The sequence below is a fragment of the Anas acuta genome, chromosome 2 (assembly GCF_963932015.1).
Source record: "Anas acuta chromosome 2, bAnaAcu1.1, whole genome shotgun sequence".
Classification (NCBI taxonomy): Eukaryota; Metazoa; Chordata; class Aves; order Anseriformes; family Anatidae; genus Anas; species Anas acuta.
The window spans coordinates 136,261,433-136,279,599 of record NC_088980.1 but is presented as its reverse complement, the minus strand read 5'-3'; the positions used below and the strand labels follow the sequence as shown (position 1 = coordinate 136,279,599).

Sequence of the window (18,167 nt, the reverse complement as noted above, 5' to 3'; positions counted from 1 at the left end):
CTTTAGCATTATTCTTTAGAAGTATACATATGTTTTCTACCTACATTCATGTTTAACTATAGGCATTATATATTTTGCAAGTGTTTTGAAACAAGGAATGGTAATTAAACAAGGAATGGCAAACAGACAGAAGATTTTTTAAAATTTCTTTCTAATGAAGTGTGCAGCTACAGAGCCACAAAAAAAATACTTCCAAAAAGACTCCTTAACAGCATGCCCCAGAACTCCCTTCTAACCAGAATCATAATTCTTTCTTGCCAACACAGCCAGTCTAATTTTATCTTCTGTGTTTGCACCATTCCCACTTGGAAAATTGTAGAAGATGCTGGCAAACAAATGATTCAAGTAAATTCTCACTGTCTGCACTTTTTGCAATTAGGTTATGAAAAAAAAAACACAACCCAATCACAAAAAATCTATATTCTTAGTATTATATCATTTGCTATAATCTAAAACAGTTAATAAAAACAAACAAAAACCAACACATACCTATAAGACTTCAGTAAACATACCATGATACCAGTAAAGTATCTATTTTTTAATTTCTAGAACAATTGTTGCTAATGGAAGTAATCACATTCCTGCTGTTACTAGGTGTACTTTTAGCCTCAGCATCTATTTATGTGCAACGACTGTAATAGTGATGTAAATATATTTTATGGAGGATGGAAAAATACTTTTTTTTAAAAGAAAAATGCATTGTTCATGGATCAAATGGCTAATTACTGTTGTTTGAAAGAACAGTTTATGCTATCCAGAATTTTGTAAATAACTGGAAGCTTCTTACATAAGGGAGTTTGAATAACTTCAGCTAAGAGTTATTAAACAAATGATAAACTGTATCAGCTGTTGGGCAACAATCACAAAGCGCAGTTTGCAGAAAATAATTAAAATGAAACAGGACCCGCTTCACTACTGAATGGTTTCCTATGTGCCTATTTCCACAAAAGCTTCCTGTTTAGACTCCTCTTCCAAAAATGGAGAGTGTGGAAGACGTTACTGGTATCAGCATAGTAAGAACCGACAAAAGAATCACTGTTGCAGAACTCCATTTCTCTTTTCACTACCTGCAACTCTCTTTTTAACAACTGCAACCTCTTTTCACAGTTCTTGGATGAATGACAGATGTTTTCTACCTCTGCCCCTTACAATTCTGAAGACCCAAGCAATCATTCTAAATGTAAAGACAGTAAGGCCAGCAAGATAACGAAGTTAGAGCATTTGGTTGCAATACTGAACTGCACAGTATGTTAAAACATAATATAGTCTACCTTCTGCATTATGATGGTCATCCTCTTTGGGGAAGAAGACTCTTATGACACCAGTGTTGATATAAATCAGAGGTAAGTTGCGGGACGTCAGAGTATGACTCCTCATAGGTTGGCCGGGTGATTTCCTTTTCTCCTTTTGACTCCTTGGCAACCTGGCTTGAAAAATGCTTGTGATTGCATTAAGCAAAGGAAAACAGAGGACCACATCAAAAGCCTGAGCTGAGAGAAGGATCTCATGAAGAAAGTGAGGAGAACCATCAGTGTGGCCTTCGGACAGCTTATGGAACGTTCTTCGTTCGTTTCGTGATATCAATTTGTGCCGGACATTTTTTGTCACAGCTTTTGTGTAAGTTAGAGAGAGAAATCCATGTTGTTGGTGTGAGCCATCTAAAAGTTTTGCAGTTGTCTGTTTCAAGAAGAAAAAAATAATGAAAAGAATGTACACATACATCATCAGTCAATTCTCTGTTAGCTAATATGTTTAAGGTTCTGTATTTCCTAATAGCTTTCTATCCTCTCTGAATCCCAGAATAAGATTTTTTCCTTTTTTTTGATGGACAATTCACCTCATAGCGTGTCATACTATATGTAACTGTCAGTTACATATGTTGATGTCCATTTCATTTTAGAAGTAAATCTTACTTGCTTTCACTGTCCTTTATGTATGTGCAAACACTGTGGGTGCTAAAGCAACCCTCTGATGCTGAGATAACTTTACTCTCTCTAAACATGAGTAATCAAGTAAATACTCTAAAAATTCAGTTGGTTTTCCCTGATCGATTTTAAGTATTTTAAGAGAATAGTTGTAACATCTTAAAGCACATCATTTAAATACGGATATATTACACTGTCGTTCAGAAATAACAGATTCCTTCACTTAGAAAGATTTCCTTGATAAATATTACAATTAGATACTTAACTCCCAGAAGACATATATTAAATTTTTGATATTATCTTTGAAAGTCTTTGGGATTTCAGTTATACATTGTTAGTGACTGAAAACTGAAAAAAAAAAAAAAAACAGTAACTAGAAAAAATACTATTTTAAGTGTAATCATTATTCTAACTGTAATTGTAACATTTTTGATAGAATTCTTTGAGATTGTTCAAACATTACCTTCAATCATCTGAGCACAAATAAAAGCAACTATATTGTGCAAGCAGTTGCTTTTTTCAGCATCTTCAAATTTGATTAAAAATAATTTAAAGTAATTAAACCACATTAATAGAGAAACCTTCTCTTTCTTAAATAAACAGGATACACAGATTAAATGTAGTTTAAATGTTGAAAAAATTGAAGCTTTTGTGATTAAGTGAATTAAAATAAATTAGAAAGTTAGATTTTTCTTTAAGATATGAAACAAATAGAATAAGATAAAGTATTACCAATCAATATTCATGAAGAAAAAAAAATAAATCAGACCACACAGAACTTCCACTAACATATGAAGATTCTCTACAGTCATTTATTTGTGAAGACAAAGGGCCCAATGCCATTATATATAAAGTCTTTCAAGGATAAACCAGTAAGAAGAAGTTTTTTAATATCTCACACTGATATATTCTGACTCAACAAGTACTGTTCTAAGCAGGCAAAAGACAGACACAAACATGAAATTGTTAATTGCTGCATTATCATCATTATATAAAGTAATTCTAAAAGGTTGCACAATGGCATACTGCAGTAATACAAACCATTTAAATCCCCAAGTACATATCAGAATTACATGAACAAAATGCAGTGTTCAGTACTGGCTCTTCTATTAGTCTCTGAACATTACTGTATGTGCTTACTTTTAATATAGATAAATCGTATTGACTTCAGTGGACTGTTGTTATTCACAGGGTTGTGAACCATAAACCCTTATACCCCTATCTAGTCAAAAACGATTAAAAATTATTACTAAAAGATAGTGGGAAAAAGCACAACTTACATAATCAACATACACAATAAATATATCTGGTACAAAAAGTATTTAGATGAAATTGAGATTTTTTTAAAAACTTTATCTCATTTTTTAACCCAACCCAACTGGCATTTGTTAGTGGAAGTCCTGTTTAAAAAAAAAAAAAAAAAGGATTCTTACAGAGGGAAAGAAGCCAGAGAAATTACTGAAAGGGTCCTGCTTGCTGATGGGTCGAACCAACAAGGTACGTCTGTTCAGCTTGTCAGTACAGGAAAGGAATACACCTCCACATTGCCCCAGAGACCAAGAATCTTCCCCAAGGCTTGAGGTAATGAACAAGGCATGGAAGAGAGGAAGACAAAAAAAGAAAAAAAAAAGAAAATCACCATAAGCAAAAAAAAAAAGTTTACATTAAACTTGCCCAGTTCTATGTAACTGCAACACAAATCCTATGCCATACTCTCTCCTAAAATCCAAAAATGTCAAAATTCAATTAGATAAAGCAAAAGAATGGTATTAAAAAAGAAACTTTGTAAAATTTTATGTGAAAGGACAACCTATTGCAGGAGGAGGTAACGTAAGAAAATAAAAGTATGGATAATAGACTCCTACTTACAGAAGATGGACTTACCCCTGGATTTTCAGCAGACAGAATGTAGAGGAGAATGATGACAAGAATCAAGAAATTGTGAATGAAAAACTATACTCAAACACATTATAAAATCATAATATTATTTAGAAAAACAAGTTATTATGAATTAAAATGTTGCTTTGTATTGTAGTTCTTGTAATCATTCTTTTCAACATACAAAAGAACAGAGAAAACTATGTTGTTTAGGAAGAGTTGTTCAGGTAAGCACTTTAGGTTACTAAAGAAATCTCACCAAAGACTTTTGTCTGCATTGTAGAAACATTCCTTCAAAATGTCCTGACTGCCAGCCTTCCCCTGGCCTGGAAGACAGAATGTTCACCTTATCTATTCTCTGCTTTTGGCTTAAGTTCATAGAAATTTAATGACAGAGAAGGTTACCCTGAAGAGATTATGAAATGTAAATTAAAACAGTAACAACTTGGCCACGTGGAATGACTTTAAAAAATAAAGAAACTTCAATATAGACTTAGGAAACAAGAACACTCTGGAATTGATTTTTTTTTCCAATGGGAAGATTATACATGTACTCCTGGAAGTGAGGTATCCTCTCTCAAGCTCTGCACAAACTCTGTGGACAATGCAGCTTGTCAAGAGTGTCTGCTACTGGGATTCTAAAGCACTTTAAAGCAGCATGACTTGCTTTAAAAAATAAATAAATAAAGTACAAACTTTGATTATCAAATATTACCATGTGTTCAAACAATAATATTTGTAACTCAAGCAAAAGAACAGGAATCAGATTTTTTTGTGTTTGTTTTAGACTGTTGATTAGAAAAAAGTCTCAGAAATGTCAGTAACTTATCTAAGTTGATATTAAATCTCCTTCCTACACAGGCAAGGATAAGGAATGTCCAATAAAACCATGCATTCGTAGGCTCTTAAGTCAACATGATTTGTGCTTCTAAATAGTTTTGCCATTTTCAGTGCCAAAGAATTGTTCTAAAGCTTTCAGTTATATTTTTCTCCCAGGAAATAACACAACAGCTATCCTATTTCCTCTCAATTTCTGTCTCTTAGAACCTGTTGAGCTGTAACAGCAAACAATAACCCAGTTGATCAAACACTACATAATTACCTTTCATTTGTGTGCTCATGGCCAATACGTGCTATAAGAGATATCTCTACAGCACTGTGCATTTGGGTGCCAAATGAATACAGTTACATCCCCACAGCAAACTAAACAAGATTTGCTAAGTGGCAAGATATATAGTATCTCTAACTTCCCAGCCTAAATGTACATAAAATTGATGACATATTGGCTGACATTAATGTCTGAAATTTTACTCAGGCTTCTCTGCAAAACACTGTACCATGCCACAGAAACAGGGATGATCAGCTTACTTCCCTCCATTACTGTGTTGCTGAAGCACGGCAAAAGAAATAACTTGATTTGTTAGAAATTTTTTTTTAATATGTAAAAGCATGGCACCACAAAACACTAAATACTGGCAAATTGATAAAGGTAATGTGTCATGAAATGATATGTAAGAAATTTCCCATTCAAAAGTTCAGCTAAAAGAAATGTTTTTTGTCAATGGACCAACAGAGAAGCAAAAAATGCTATCCTAATTTGTAATGATTTCCATGTGTGTTACTTTTTCAGAATTGGATACAATTCTGAGAAAAAGAAATTCTGGTTTTGCTTACTTAAAAAGATAACATCTATCTCATTTAAAAGAAACTCAACAAAAATCTTAAATTCAAGTTAAGAAATAAGAAGAAGTAAAAAAAATAAATAAATCTGCCTCGTTTCACACTGAGGTTATAACAGGGTAACTCCCAGGAATTACCTGTTTCTGTAATGATCAATGTTGAAGCTTTCTATTTTACATTTGATTTTGGTATACACATCCTGCACGTCCACTGAGGCGCTGAGATCTTCTAATTCACTGACAACACAAACTTCTGCAATAGTCCAAGGAGATAAAAAACATTAATATGAAACCTGTAACTTTGAAAGCATAGAGATAAACCTGGGACACTATGTTTCATAAATAGGATGATGCTAACTCAACTCAGAGGTTTTTCATACAGCACACTTTTATTCAACTGTCAAAATGACAGGAACCAGAAGAAACTCTATAATCCGAACTATTTTATACAAAAGTGTAGAGAGACTTATCTATGGGTTTTCTAGTTCAGGTTTTCATAGTATAATTCCTGTAAAAATATAAAGATATTTGACAAGATATATTCTCTAACAACACTTGAGATTTCTTTCTCTCATGTAATTATTTTTATCAAAAGTTCAAGTATATCTCTTTGAAAATTTAATCACTAGTCTTCTAATATTTTCACAGTTCTATGATTAACAACGTTAATTGTTACTTAGCAGTGTTTCCTAACAAAAACATACCTGAAGTCTTTCAGTACATTTACAGAATACGAGTTCCTTTCAAACAATTACTGTCCAGATGATAATCAGTGTAATCTCAATTTTTAAAAAAGCTAATTGTGTTCCACACATATTCCTATTTTTAATACGAAGTTCAATCTTCCAATGATTTTAGGGATTATACTGTGATGATTATTTTGAATTTATCAATGCAAAACTACATGCTTATAGATGGACACACACAAAACTAAATCATATCAAAATGGAACATGATTGCTATTAAGTCAAAAATGCAGTATTCTTTTAAGTAAAATAACTAACTTATTTCCAATTTAATATAATCACCTTTCCATATGGAAATGGAAGTTTATGCCAAAGAACAATGCTGAATTATTTTTACATGCACTAACCTAACTCCAGCTTGTTGGTCTGATCCAACCAATTATTTTTGTATTAAATAATGTCTAATATTACCAATAAATGCTCTGTAGCTAATACTGTGTTGTAAAATAATATATGGAACTTAAAATTGAATGTTAAGGGAAAAAAAAATGTTGAATACCTGTGCCATTATTTCTAGGGTCAGGAGCAAACAATTTTATAGTAATTTTTGGCAACATCCACTGCATCCACAGGCTGACACGTCCACTTGAGACTCCAATATTACTTGTTGTTTGTTCCAATGTAATGGAGTCGGAGAATGGAGAGTCATCACCGCCCTGAAGAGAATCACCCTATAAAACAGAAGTAAGAGCTGAGAAAAGAATATTTGCTTTTCACCACTGCCCATTTTTCTTTTTTTCTTCTGTCTAAAGTGATGCAGACCCAACTAATTATATACATAGAAATACAAGCAGACTCACTGACCGTGCATTTGAATTAAGCCTTATTTTTATTTTTTTTTAACACCAGGAAAAAGATAAAGTATATTATTTTATTTATTAATTTATTTTATTTTATTTTTTTAGGCAGAGATAATGGATTTTGGCCAAGATTTTATGGTAAAATGGTGATGGTTCTGTGACTTCATTCCACTTGGTATAGGGAGCTTTCCTCAATAGCTTACATCCATCTTACAGGAAATGACAGGAATATTCTGACACATATTCTGATATATAAATATTCTAATCTGTTGACAAATGGGCTTTTAGAAGCTTCTTTGCCATCATTAATCAATCCTTGCTCATTCCCAAAAATATTAAGAACTCAGCAAATAAGACATAGAAGTCTATGTTTTCATAAAAAGAGCATGACTTATTAAAGATACACTGAAAATTTATTATCAGAGACCTGCAACCAAGTTCTGATAATTCTTCATAGGACAAATGAAAAATTCACCAGCAAGAGAACTTCACCACAACTTTCCATTGCCAGAACTTACTGGGTCCAGAGAAAAAGATGCAAAAGCATAATTGCTTCTCAGCTCTTAGCATTTACAGCCTATTACACCCAATGGAGTTGACTCACAAGTCACTGTCAACCAGAAGCCACTAAGAATCCTCAGCGCCTTCACTTGTAACCCCACCAAATGCTGAGAGTTTCCCTCAAGATTAAAACATAAATGGAAAAGAAAAAGGTATTGCCACTTTGATTCATTAAGACCAAGTTGCTTTTAACATTTACAGACCAATAAACATCTGAACTTTCAATGAATGCTTTGCGGATTACAAAATATAAATTATGATGAACATTCTTAGGAATTTTGATTTTTACCTAAAGATTAACCATGATGATTTAAATGGAAAACAGTCTAAAATCAGACACACATAGAAGGTATTGCAGTTTGACTGAATCCACTTTAATCTGTCAGGCAAGATATGCTAATACACTCACTTCAGTTCTGGAAAAAACTTACTTTCAGTAGCAAAATCTAAAACCTGACATTACTTGACTCATTTTGCAGTCCAAGACTGTGAATATGGAAATTCTGTTAGCAATCTATTTTCTGGATGGGTAGAACTTATCCCAGACCAAGCAAAATAGCTCATATGGAAGCATTTATGTTGATAAGTCACATTTTCAATCAACTCAGGCCTACAGTTTAATTACAGGATTTCTATCATGTATACACGTTCTCTTATCACCATCCCAACCGTAAGACAAGACAAAAAGGTAGGTCAAAATCTTTCAGAAATTTTGTACGCAGCATATTATGACTTTGGGCTATTTGATAGACACCAAATGGAGCAGCTGACATTAGAATTTATTACATAATGAAGAATACAATTACTTTTTCCATCTTCTTCAGAGAAACACTGAACGACAGCTTCTACTTTGAGCTTTCAGCTTTAAGTCACTCAGATTAACATTTACTGTTTTGTTTTTTTTTTTCCCTGTGAAACTTTTAGAGGACACAGATAGAAAAACAAAGGTATTTTATCACTGTGCAGCTACCTCTATCCTTTAAAAACCTACTGATACCTATTAAAATGGATAAGAACACTGTCAAATCGCTGACATACAGAACTTATCCCTCCAGATATTCATTCACACGACAAAAGGAAAGCTTGTGCACCTAGGATAAGTTACTGGAAAGGAATACCTAAATGTGAGACTACAGTATCTGGAGCAGTTCAGCAGATATAGTATGATGCGCTGATATGAAAACTAAGATTCATTTCACCTTTGATTTTCCCATTGACAGTTGTTTTGCATTAAACAAATGCATGAAACCAGGTGTAAGCTCAACTGCTTACAGCTCTGAACAGACTACTTGTAGAGTCACTGGTGACTGTCTTTTGAAAAATTGTTACATTACAGAGAACTCCAGAAAATGAGCTGCTAATTGAGGCTTACTAGCTCTCCTCCATTTCTTGCTTCCCTCCCTGTTCTTTCTTGTTTGAGCATTACACGGAATTCTCATTGAATGAACTTCCTTATACAAAAACACCTGAAATCCCTCTCCAAGATAGGGACTTAGCAATGCCCTTTTGCTTTTATCATTTGTTTATTCATCCTCCTCCTGTTTTTCTCTTACATAGCCTGTACATTAATATTACTAACAAATAAAAATTGGGAAACTACCATGGAAAGTGTCGGGCCTGGCACTCTCCCAGCAACTGAAAGGATACAGGGAGAGCAGCCACTTCTCCAGTACTATCCAGCATTAGTCCCTACTGCTTCTTCTGAAATGGCAGCCTCCATTGTAAGGAAAGTGATATATGCAAGGAAGCAACATCCCATTTTGCCATCCTCTGATTATCTCTGGCCACCACAGAACCAAAGAATTGCTTGGGTTGAAAGGGACCTTAAAGATCATCTAATTCCAATTCCAACCCCCCTGCCTTGGCAGGGACACCTTTCATTACACCAGATTGCCCAAAGCCCCACCCAACCTGGCCTTGAACACTTCCAGGCATGGGGCACCAGTGCCTCACTACCCTCTGAGGGAAGAATTTCTTCCCAATGTCTTATCTAAACATATTCTCTTCTAGTTTAAGACCATTACCCCTTCTCCTTTCATTATCTACCTGAGTAAAAAGTCATTTATCCATCCTTTTTGTAAGACCCCTTTAAGTAGTGAAAGGCCACAATGAGGTCTCCCTGAAGCCTTCTCTTCTCCAGGCTGAACATCCCCAGCTCTCTCAGCCTTTCTTCACAGGAGAGGTGCTCCAGCCCTCTGACCATCTTTTGTGGCCTTCCTCTGGACCTGCTCTAACAGCCCCACATCCTTCTTGTGCTGGGGGTCCTACACCTGGACGCAGCGCTCCAGGTGGGACCTCACAAGGGCAGAGGGGGACAATCACCTCCCTCAACCTGCTGGCATCTGCTCTGTGGATGCGGCCCAGGGTGAAGTTGGCCTTCTGGGCTGCAAGCACACACTGCTGGCTCGTGTCAAGCTTTTTGTACACCAGAACCCCCAAGTCCTTCTCCAGACGGCTGCTCTCAATGAGTTCTTCTCCCAGTTTGTCCTCATGTATGGGATTGACCCAATCCAGAAGCAGCACCTTGCACTTGGCCTTGTTGAACCTTATTAGGTTCACGTAGGCCCCCTTCTCAAGCTTCTTCAGGTCCTTTTTGGATAGTATCCATTCCTTATGTTGTATTGACTGCACCTCTCAGCTTGGCGTCATTGCAAACTTGCTGAGGGTGCACTCAATCCCACCGTCTGTGTCACTGATAAAGATATTACGTGGCACCAGTCCCAAGACGGACCCCAGAGGAATACCACTCATCACCGGCCTCCACCTGGACAGACTTCACCTGACAGCCGGGACTTTTCAAGTATGATGGAGAGGCTTGGTAACTACATCAGCCAGTTCCGTCAGGACCCTGGGATGCATGGCATCAGGCCCCATAGACTTGTAACTGTTTAGTTTCATCAGGTGGTCTCAAACCTGCTCTTTGCTTACAGTGGGAGGGACCTCACTCCTCCAGCCCTTGTCTATGGGTTCAGGGAAACAAGAGACGTTGGAAGCCCAACTGGCAGTGAAGACTGAGGCAAAGAAGTTGTTGATTACCTCAGCTTTCGCCATGTCTGTTGTTACCAGTTCTCCCTTCTCATCTATCAGAGGGGGTACACTTCCTTGGACTTCTTTCTCTGACCACGGTACCTACAGAATCCCTTCTTGTTGTTCTTTGCAGCCCTTGCCAAGTTCAGTTCCACTTATGCCTTGGCTTTTATGATCCCATCCCTACACATCCGGACAGCATCTCTGTACTCTTCTCAGGCTGCATGCTTCTACTACATGTACATATTCCTGCATTTCCTTCTTACACCTCAGTTTGCCTCCAACCTGCCTCCCCTCAGCTATCTATTATGCAAAGATATAAAAAGCAGGAGCAGAAATGTATTCTTCCAGAGCCTGAATGAACACAGCGATTTAAGAATCCCCTTTTAATCAGTTCTTACTTGCAAGATCCTCTCTCATCAGAGGAGCTTCATCCTATGTCATGACTGCAGTTTTACATCATTCAGCACGGCATCTGCTCTGAGAGTTTCAGTTTCTCCAATACATTTCTTTCTTGTTGTGTCTTTTGTATAACTCATCTGAACAGTTCTTTGACACACTGCCTTCCAATAACTTCCCACACCTTTGTAACTATCCTTTGAATGATACTCCTAAAAGATGATGCTTCTGTTGCTGGAGTCCCATTTGTCTGGAGACGAGAGTACTTTAGAAAAGGGGGGATCCTGTAAGCCAGGCAGCTGTGGAGGAATCAGCCAGCCAAGGACAACCTGCCATAGCTGATATCCTCAGATGAATTTCACAGGATATCAAGAAATGCAGGCCAGTTAAAGGTCAAGGAAATGCAGGAACAATACTTGTTTAAACCTGAGACTGTGTTTATTTTCAGTTCAAGTCAAAGTTGAAACCAATATTGATGTGTTGTGGACTGATCTGCTGCTCTCTATTCTTTTTCATTTTATAAAAAGCATTTTTCCTTTTTTTTTTTTTTTTTGAGCTGGAGCATTTTTGAAGTTCCTTTCATACTACTGGCACATTTCATTTGCTAGACTAAAAACTTACAAACTGTGATGGAGGAGGCAGGAGTGAGAGACAGTCCCCTCCCTCCCCATTCACTGTCACAGTAGACATGTTCCAAAATGCTTTTTGTATGAAAATCAACTCTGTTCTAAAATGTTGGCAGATCTCTACATTTCTGATAAAAAAAAAAAAAAAGAAAAAGAAGACAACAGTAGTAAATTAAACATTAAGTGGTGCACTTAACGGCACATACGTACTGCCACCATGGCAATTTTTTAATTTTACACTTTGGTTCTTCTTTTTTCAGAATGTAATGTGTTCAGATGTTTCATGCATTTTTTAAACTTTTTTTTTCCCCTCTACAGAGAGCTGTTTTTGTTTAGTGGTTTGAGGATACAGATAACTTTGTTCTGCAGAAAACCGAGGCAACCGTTTTCCCACACTTTTCTTGAAGCTTATTTTTCTGTAGCTATTAAATGATGCACTTCGCAAAAGTATCAGCCAGGCGATAATTTTGACACAAGGTTAATTGCAACTGTAGTTCTTCAAGAATCTCACAAATACTGTTATATAGCTTAAACCCAGACATACATAAGCAGCAAATTAGCTCAGGAATGTGTAATCAAATTTAAAAGCAGCAAACCCTGAATTTTAGGGAATGTGTCCCCTACCAACTTCCAACCCCATTAAATCTATGAATTTTTATCAAAAAACAGTTACAGGCCTCAATGTATCATTAGAAACTGCTTCTTCCTTTTCTACATACCTAAGGCTTTGGAACAGGCTGTATATCTGATATATTATAACTGAAAAATATACAGGTGAGGAAAAGAGGCCAAGGTGCCTGCAGTTTCCATTGATGTTGCTGGAGCGAAGCTTACACTGGCACAATTCCAGTTACGTTTGTGCTTATGCTCGTCTGATTTGCAGATGTTTCTGACGTGAATTTCTGTAGCATGAGGTGGACTGATTAAAACAAATTCAAATGCTGTAGCACATAATTGTGTAGATGTAGAAAGAAAACCAGCCCTTGAATATCTAGGAATCAAGCGGAGGCTGTTGATATAAAACACCAGCACAGAAAAAATAAGCATCTTTTTCTGCGAAGCAAGCAATGCTATCAGAAATAAAAGAACTATGAACCTCTGGCCAGAGCAGTAACACCAAGGAGCTGTTTTCATGGCAGAATAAGTTGAGGGTGTGACACCTGGACCTGCAATTGCTAGCATTTTAGGGCTTGTTTGATCACATAGACTGCAAAACCTAACCAAAGACTCAACTCAACCATGCTTAGCTTTGCTCCCCAATTCTGTACTCAGGCTAGTGGTTGCTCACCTGGTATTCCAAGTCACTTAAGTGTTTTACCACTTGCACTTGCTAGCTAGATGACAGAGCTAAAACTGCATTCAGCTGAAGCTTACAGAGATAGCCTCTTCAGTTTGCAGCTATGCCAGCTGAAGAGCTTATCAACAGACATCCCCAGCTGCTCATTGCTATGTCCCAGTCAAAGGTTACAGGCTCCTCCTATCTTCTACTTCAGCAATCCAATATGAACATACTAGACACATTTTTTTTTCTACCACTCAAACATACGTAAACAGTTGAACTGGCCCATTCTCTCTCAGTAGCAGGAGCAATACAGATGGATCCTTTGAAGGCAGAAGCTGCTATGTGGCTATCCTTTGCGGTGAAAAATGGAGATTACATTTCTTCTATTTCTTCTAAACTTTATATTAATGGTATTGTATCCTAAACCATTGGGCAGAATCATAGGAATTGAAAAAGTGATGAACTGCAGTAGCTGAAGTCTTTTTTGTTGTTGTTGTTTCAATAAGCTCAAATTCTTAGAATTTTTTTCACTGAAAAACTAAGAAAATGAAGTGAAAAGACAGACTGTGCTCTTGTTTCTCATGCAGTTTCAATTTTCATTTTGCATTTTCAGCACCCAGCGTGGTATTGTTAAATATGTTTATGCATTAATTTTCCGCTCCGTTTCCAGATCCACAGAAAAATCAAGCCAGAGTCAGAAACACTGAGCTATTTTCCCACAACTTCTCATGCCAAGTCCTAAAATATACAATTTAATTCTTTCACCAATTGTTGCAAATTGACCAATATACTGAGTTTATTTTCTTAGCAGAATTTATCTTTGTTCATCAGGAAGAACCAAACATATGAGGCCTTCATCCTTGGCCTGCCTAAAGCTCAGGGATGATCACAGTTTGGCCACACTACTGCTATGCCTTATCAAAATAACTTCTGCGTTCTTGCTCAATCACTGAGTTTCCCCAAGGACTAAACACTTCTACCACTGTTTGTACTTAAGTAAACAGTAACAAGTGGCCTGTTGTAGTCTGTACTACCTTTGCTCTTGCTGTTCCAAAGGAGGGATGGTAAAAATGATTAACTGTTTCCATCCCTTCAGTACTTATAAGCCTCTCATGTCTTACCACCACCCAGACTAAAATTCAGTAAGCTAGGTAGCTTTATCTGCACTGGACTGCAGTATTCCCTATCAACCTGTCAGCATGGGAAGAATTATATACAGTTTAAAATATAAATCATCCAGGGACCATATAAACAAATTACTTCTTTTACTGTTTAATACAAACAGTTGTGAGAGTTTGCTTTCTTCTTACTCTTTTATAGCAAGTCCACTGCAGCTGAAAGAAGCTTTTAAAAGAAATCATGTCTCCCACAGAACAAAATAATACATTAACTGCAAAACCTCTGAAGTTAAAAAAAAAATGTACCTATTGTAGTGAATTATTTTTGTTTGACAGATTGCAAAATTTCAATATTAAAAACTGTAGGAACACGTAAACAAAATAAAAACTCTGATAAACAAAACACAAACGAGATTTCCCAAATTCTTGGAAAACGTCCCTAAGCCAAACCTGTAGAAGAATATATTACTGTTTAATTACTCCATATGCTTTGTTGCTGTTAGTCTGCAATAATGGCTATAAAAATAGCTGCAAAGCTTAAACTGTGGCTGATGCACTCCATTTTGATATATCACCCCCTCCATTTCTTTCATGAAAAATCCGAGTGTTACAGTAGGCTGAATACAAGTTATAACTGATAAACATAGGATGGTAACTTCCAGTTCAAACAACAAGGACCACGTTGCTTGTAACTTTAAGCTGATATAAAGTACCTTCAAATTTCCAAAGACCACAATACGCCTCTATCAGTAATCAACAATGGCATTTTAGAGAATGTGAAGAAATGAAGTACATGGTATTTAAATGGAGATTAAAAGAAAAATATTCTTCTATTTCTCAGAGTATTTGCAAGCTGTCTTCAGACCTGCCAGTATCAAGGCAGAGATCAAGCAAGGTTTTGTTGGTGTTAGGTCTCCTGGCCAGTGAGTGCCAGTACTTTAACTGCCTTGTGTGCACTTACTGATCCCTTGATGGAATTCATTCATCCTCTGCTTCCATGCAGTATGACGTATTCTCAGTTGGTTAACTTTCCTGACATCCCAGTTCCTACAGTCACTATTTCTGTGAGGTATTAAAGGTAACTTCTGCCTTCTCCTCTTCAAACAGCAATCCCTCTCCATGGCTCAGATTTTCTGTACCAGTCTGAAGAGTACTTGAAGACACTTAGAAGTACTGAAGAGTACTCCATGACATATATGTGGAACTGATAAGTATTGGTTACTCCCCCCACTCTTCTTTTACACTTTCTTGAAATTCAAATTATTTCTTTCAGAAGGCACTCTCAAAAATACTCAGCTCTCAACTGAGGGATCTCTCAACAAGATAATGCAATTGAGTTTTAAAATACTTGATTGGATTTCACGAATTACGCTCTTATGAACAAATGGGGTCTCCTGATAAAATCTTATTTCTAAAATAGCTGTCATATGCAATGATACATATGTAGACAGACTGTGAAGGACTATGCTTTTACACCAGACCCACAAGAAAACCTTGGCCTAACTAGAAATAGCATGGTATAGCAGACTGACATCTGTAGCCCATTAGGCAAGTTGACAGGTAGAACTAGCTGCTGTACTTCACAGGAGACAAAACAATCAAAAAATCTGTCTCAATTTCTTGCCTGCAAGGCCTATTGGCTTACTTTGACTACTGCTGGGGCAGAGGAATAGCTGGACAACACTTCCTCTCTGAGATACTTCTCAGATGCACCTTTACTTCTATAATAGGAGACCATGCATACTTGAACATACAAAGGGAAGTTACTTTTTTTTCAAATAAAGTCTATCCAGAGACTATCCCTAAGGTTTTCAGTAGAATAAAATAGTCCAAAGTAGCAGCTGGAGGTAGCAGAAGAGACCAGGTTCTCCCTCTCTCATCTTCTTATCCTACCCTCTTCAAATAAGGAATTAGAATTTCATGATCACACTACGTACAGCAAGGTATGGTGACTGTAATTGAATTAGCAAAAGGAAACAAGGAAACTAAGTAATTAATTACTCTCAAAAGACAAATGGCTTTCACTGGTTAAAAAGAATGATGGAGAATATTCCTTAGCTTATTTTTCAATGCATTTCTTTAATTTTCAACAATCCTTACCTCAAAGAACTGCACCGCAACCATGTCATTAATGAAAATCTAGCTTGTACTTTGATACTAGGAAATATGTTGAATAAGTTCAGAGACAGCCACCAACTGCAGAAGAAAATGTGTTGTGGAAATACTGCCAACCATTATGTTACCCATTATTTAATTTATATTGTCTAAAATAGTCCATTAGAACTGTGAGAAGACAGTATGGTTCCTTTTATTATTTCTCGCTGGTTGGCCAAGTGTGTTTCTCCTCCCTCCTTCCCTTTCCTACCCCCAGCAGAAATACACAACTCACAGACATCAGGACTGTGCACAGTCTCAGGAACAATGTTAGCTACTTTTCAGAAGATGATCCACGAAAGATTATTTCATACCTTCAGAATGCTTTGAGATTTATTTTTGTTTCACTGTGCAAAACTAACTTTCACCACTAACTTCTTTCAAGTGATCACAAGACCCATATCAAGGGAGAACTTACAAACGCTAATAGTACCCACAAATTCAAATAAAGCATTTTTGTAGCTACCAGTGTCAGAGGAATCTAAACCCTTACTTGACTTTCCATGCCACCGATTCTCTCCAAATCTTTTTTTTTTTTTTTTAATCACAGTATTTCTAAACTGTCTCCTTTCTCTTTTTTTATTGTAAATGTAAATCCTTGCATGCCCTACATACGGTTTTCAACTTAATCTCAATACACTTAATATTCCCACCCAGTGAACCAGAAATGCATTAAGATTCTCATGAACTGCTGGGCCAAAAATATTACCCTCCTATGCTTAAATAACTTCGTGAATCCTTTCCTGACAATACCAAATTTAGCCTTCGAATTTTCATTTTGCATTTCTGTAAAAGAACTTCAAACAACCTCACATACCTAGCTACATATCACTGATTTTATGATTCTAAGAATAGTTTGGGTTGGTAGGAACCTTAAAGCCCGTCTAATTCCAAACCCCTGTCTTAGGTAGGGACACCTCCCACCCGACCAGGTTGCTCAAAGTCAAAATCATTCCATATGACAGCTCGAAGTCCCATCCAGCCTGGCCTTGAACACTTCCAGGTATGGGGCAGACACAGCTTCTCTGGGCAACCTGTGCCAGTGCCATACCACCCTTTGAGTAAACATTTTCTTCCTAACACTTAATCTAAATCTTTAAACTCTTTTAAGTTTAAAGCCATTTCCCCTTGTCCTATCACTGCAGTCCCTGACAAAGAGCCCCTCTCCAGCTTTCCTGTAGGCTTCTTTTAGGTACTGGAAGGCTGCAGTGAGGTCTGTCTGGAGCCTTTTCTTCTTCAGGCTGGATAAACCCAACTCCCTCAGCCTGACTTATAAGAGAGCTCCAGCCCTCAGATCATTTTCACGGCCCTCCTCTGGACTTGCTCTACTGCTGAATGTCATGCAGTACTCTAGGTGAGGTCTCATGAGAATAGAGCTGAGGGGGACAATCACCTCCCTCACCCTGCTGACCACACTACTTTTGATGCAGCCCAGGATATGGCTGGCTTTCTGGGCTGCAAGCACACATTTCTGGCTCATGTTGAGGTTCTCAGCAACCAACACCCCCAGGTCCTCCTCCTCCGGGCTGCTCTCAATCCACTCTCTGCCCAGCCTGTACTTCTGCTTGGGATTGCCCTGGCCCACAAGCAGGACCATGCACTTGGCCTTGTTGAACCTCACGAGGCTCACACAGGCCCACCACTCAGGCCTGTCCAGGTCCCTCTGGATGGCAGCCTTTCCCTTCAGCGTGTTGACCACACCACACGGCTTGGTGATATCAGCAAACTTGCTGAGGGTGCACTCAATTTCACTGTTCATGTCACCAACAGAGATTTTAAATATTGCTGGTCCCAATAGTTAGAAACATCACTCACTACTGATCTCCACCTGCACACTGAGCAGTTGCCCGCAACTCTCGGAGTGCAAACATATATGTTCTCCCACCTCACTGCCTCCACTAAGCAAATGACACCTGCCTCAGTCTGTTTTTCTGCCAGTGTATTTGCATATCTCTTGTGCCTGCTCTTTCTT

The 18,167-nt window shown here is 37.3% G+C and overlaps 1 protein-coding gene across 8 annotated transcripts in view; it reads right to left on the bottom strand.

Annotated features, from left to right (window-relative positions):
* The window catches only part of VPS13B (vacuolar protein sorting 13 homolog B), a 459,168-nt gene that overhangs the window by 196,561 nt on the left and 244,440 nt on the right, over positions 1-18,167 (bottom strand). For 6 of the 8 annotated variants that reach the window (XM_068672346.1, XM_068672345.1, XM_068672347.1 and 3 more), the window contains 4 exons: positions 6,728-6,899; positions 5,621-5,735; positions 3,359-3,500; positions 1,272-1,677 (listed from right to left, as the gene is read on the bottom strand). In XM_068672346.1, coding sequence (XP_068528447.1) covers positions 1,272-1,677; positions 3,359-3,500; positions 5,621-5,735; positions 6,728-6,899 — 835 coding nt within the window. Of the gene's footprint in view, positions 1-1,271; positions 1,678-3,358; positions 3,501-4,062; positions 4,130-5,620; positions 5,736-6,727; positions 6,900-18,167 lie in introns of all 8 variants that reach the window. The other 2 variants (XM_068672350.1, XM_068672349.1) reach the window with 1 other exon arrangement.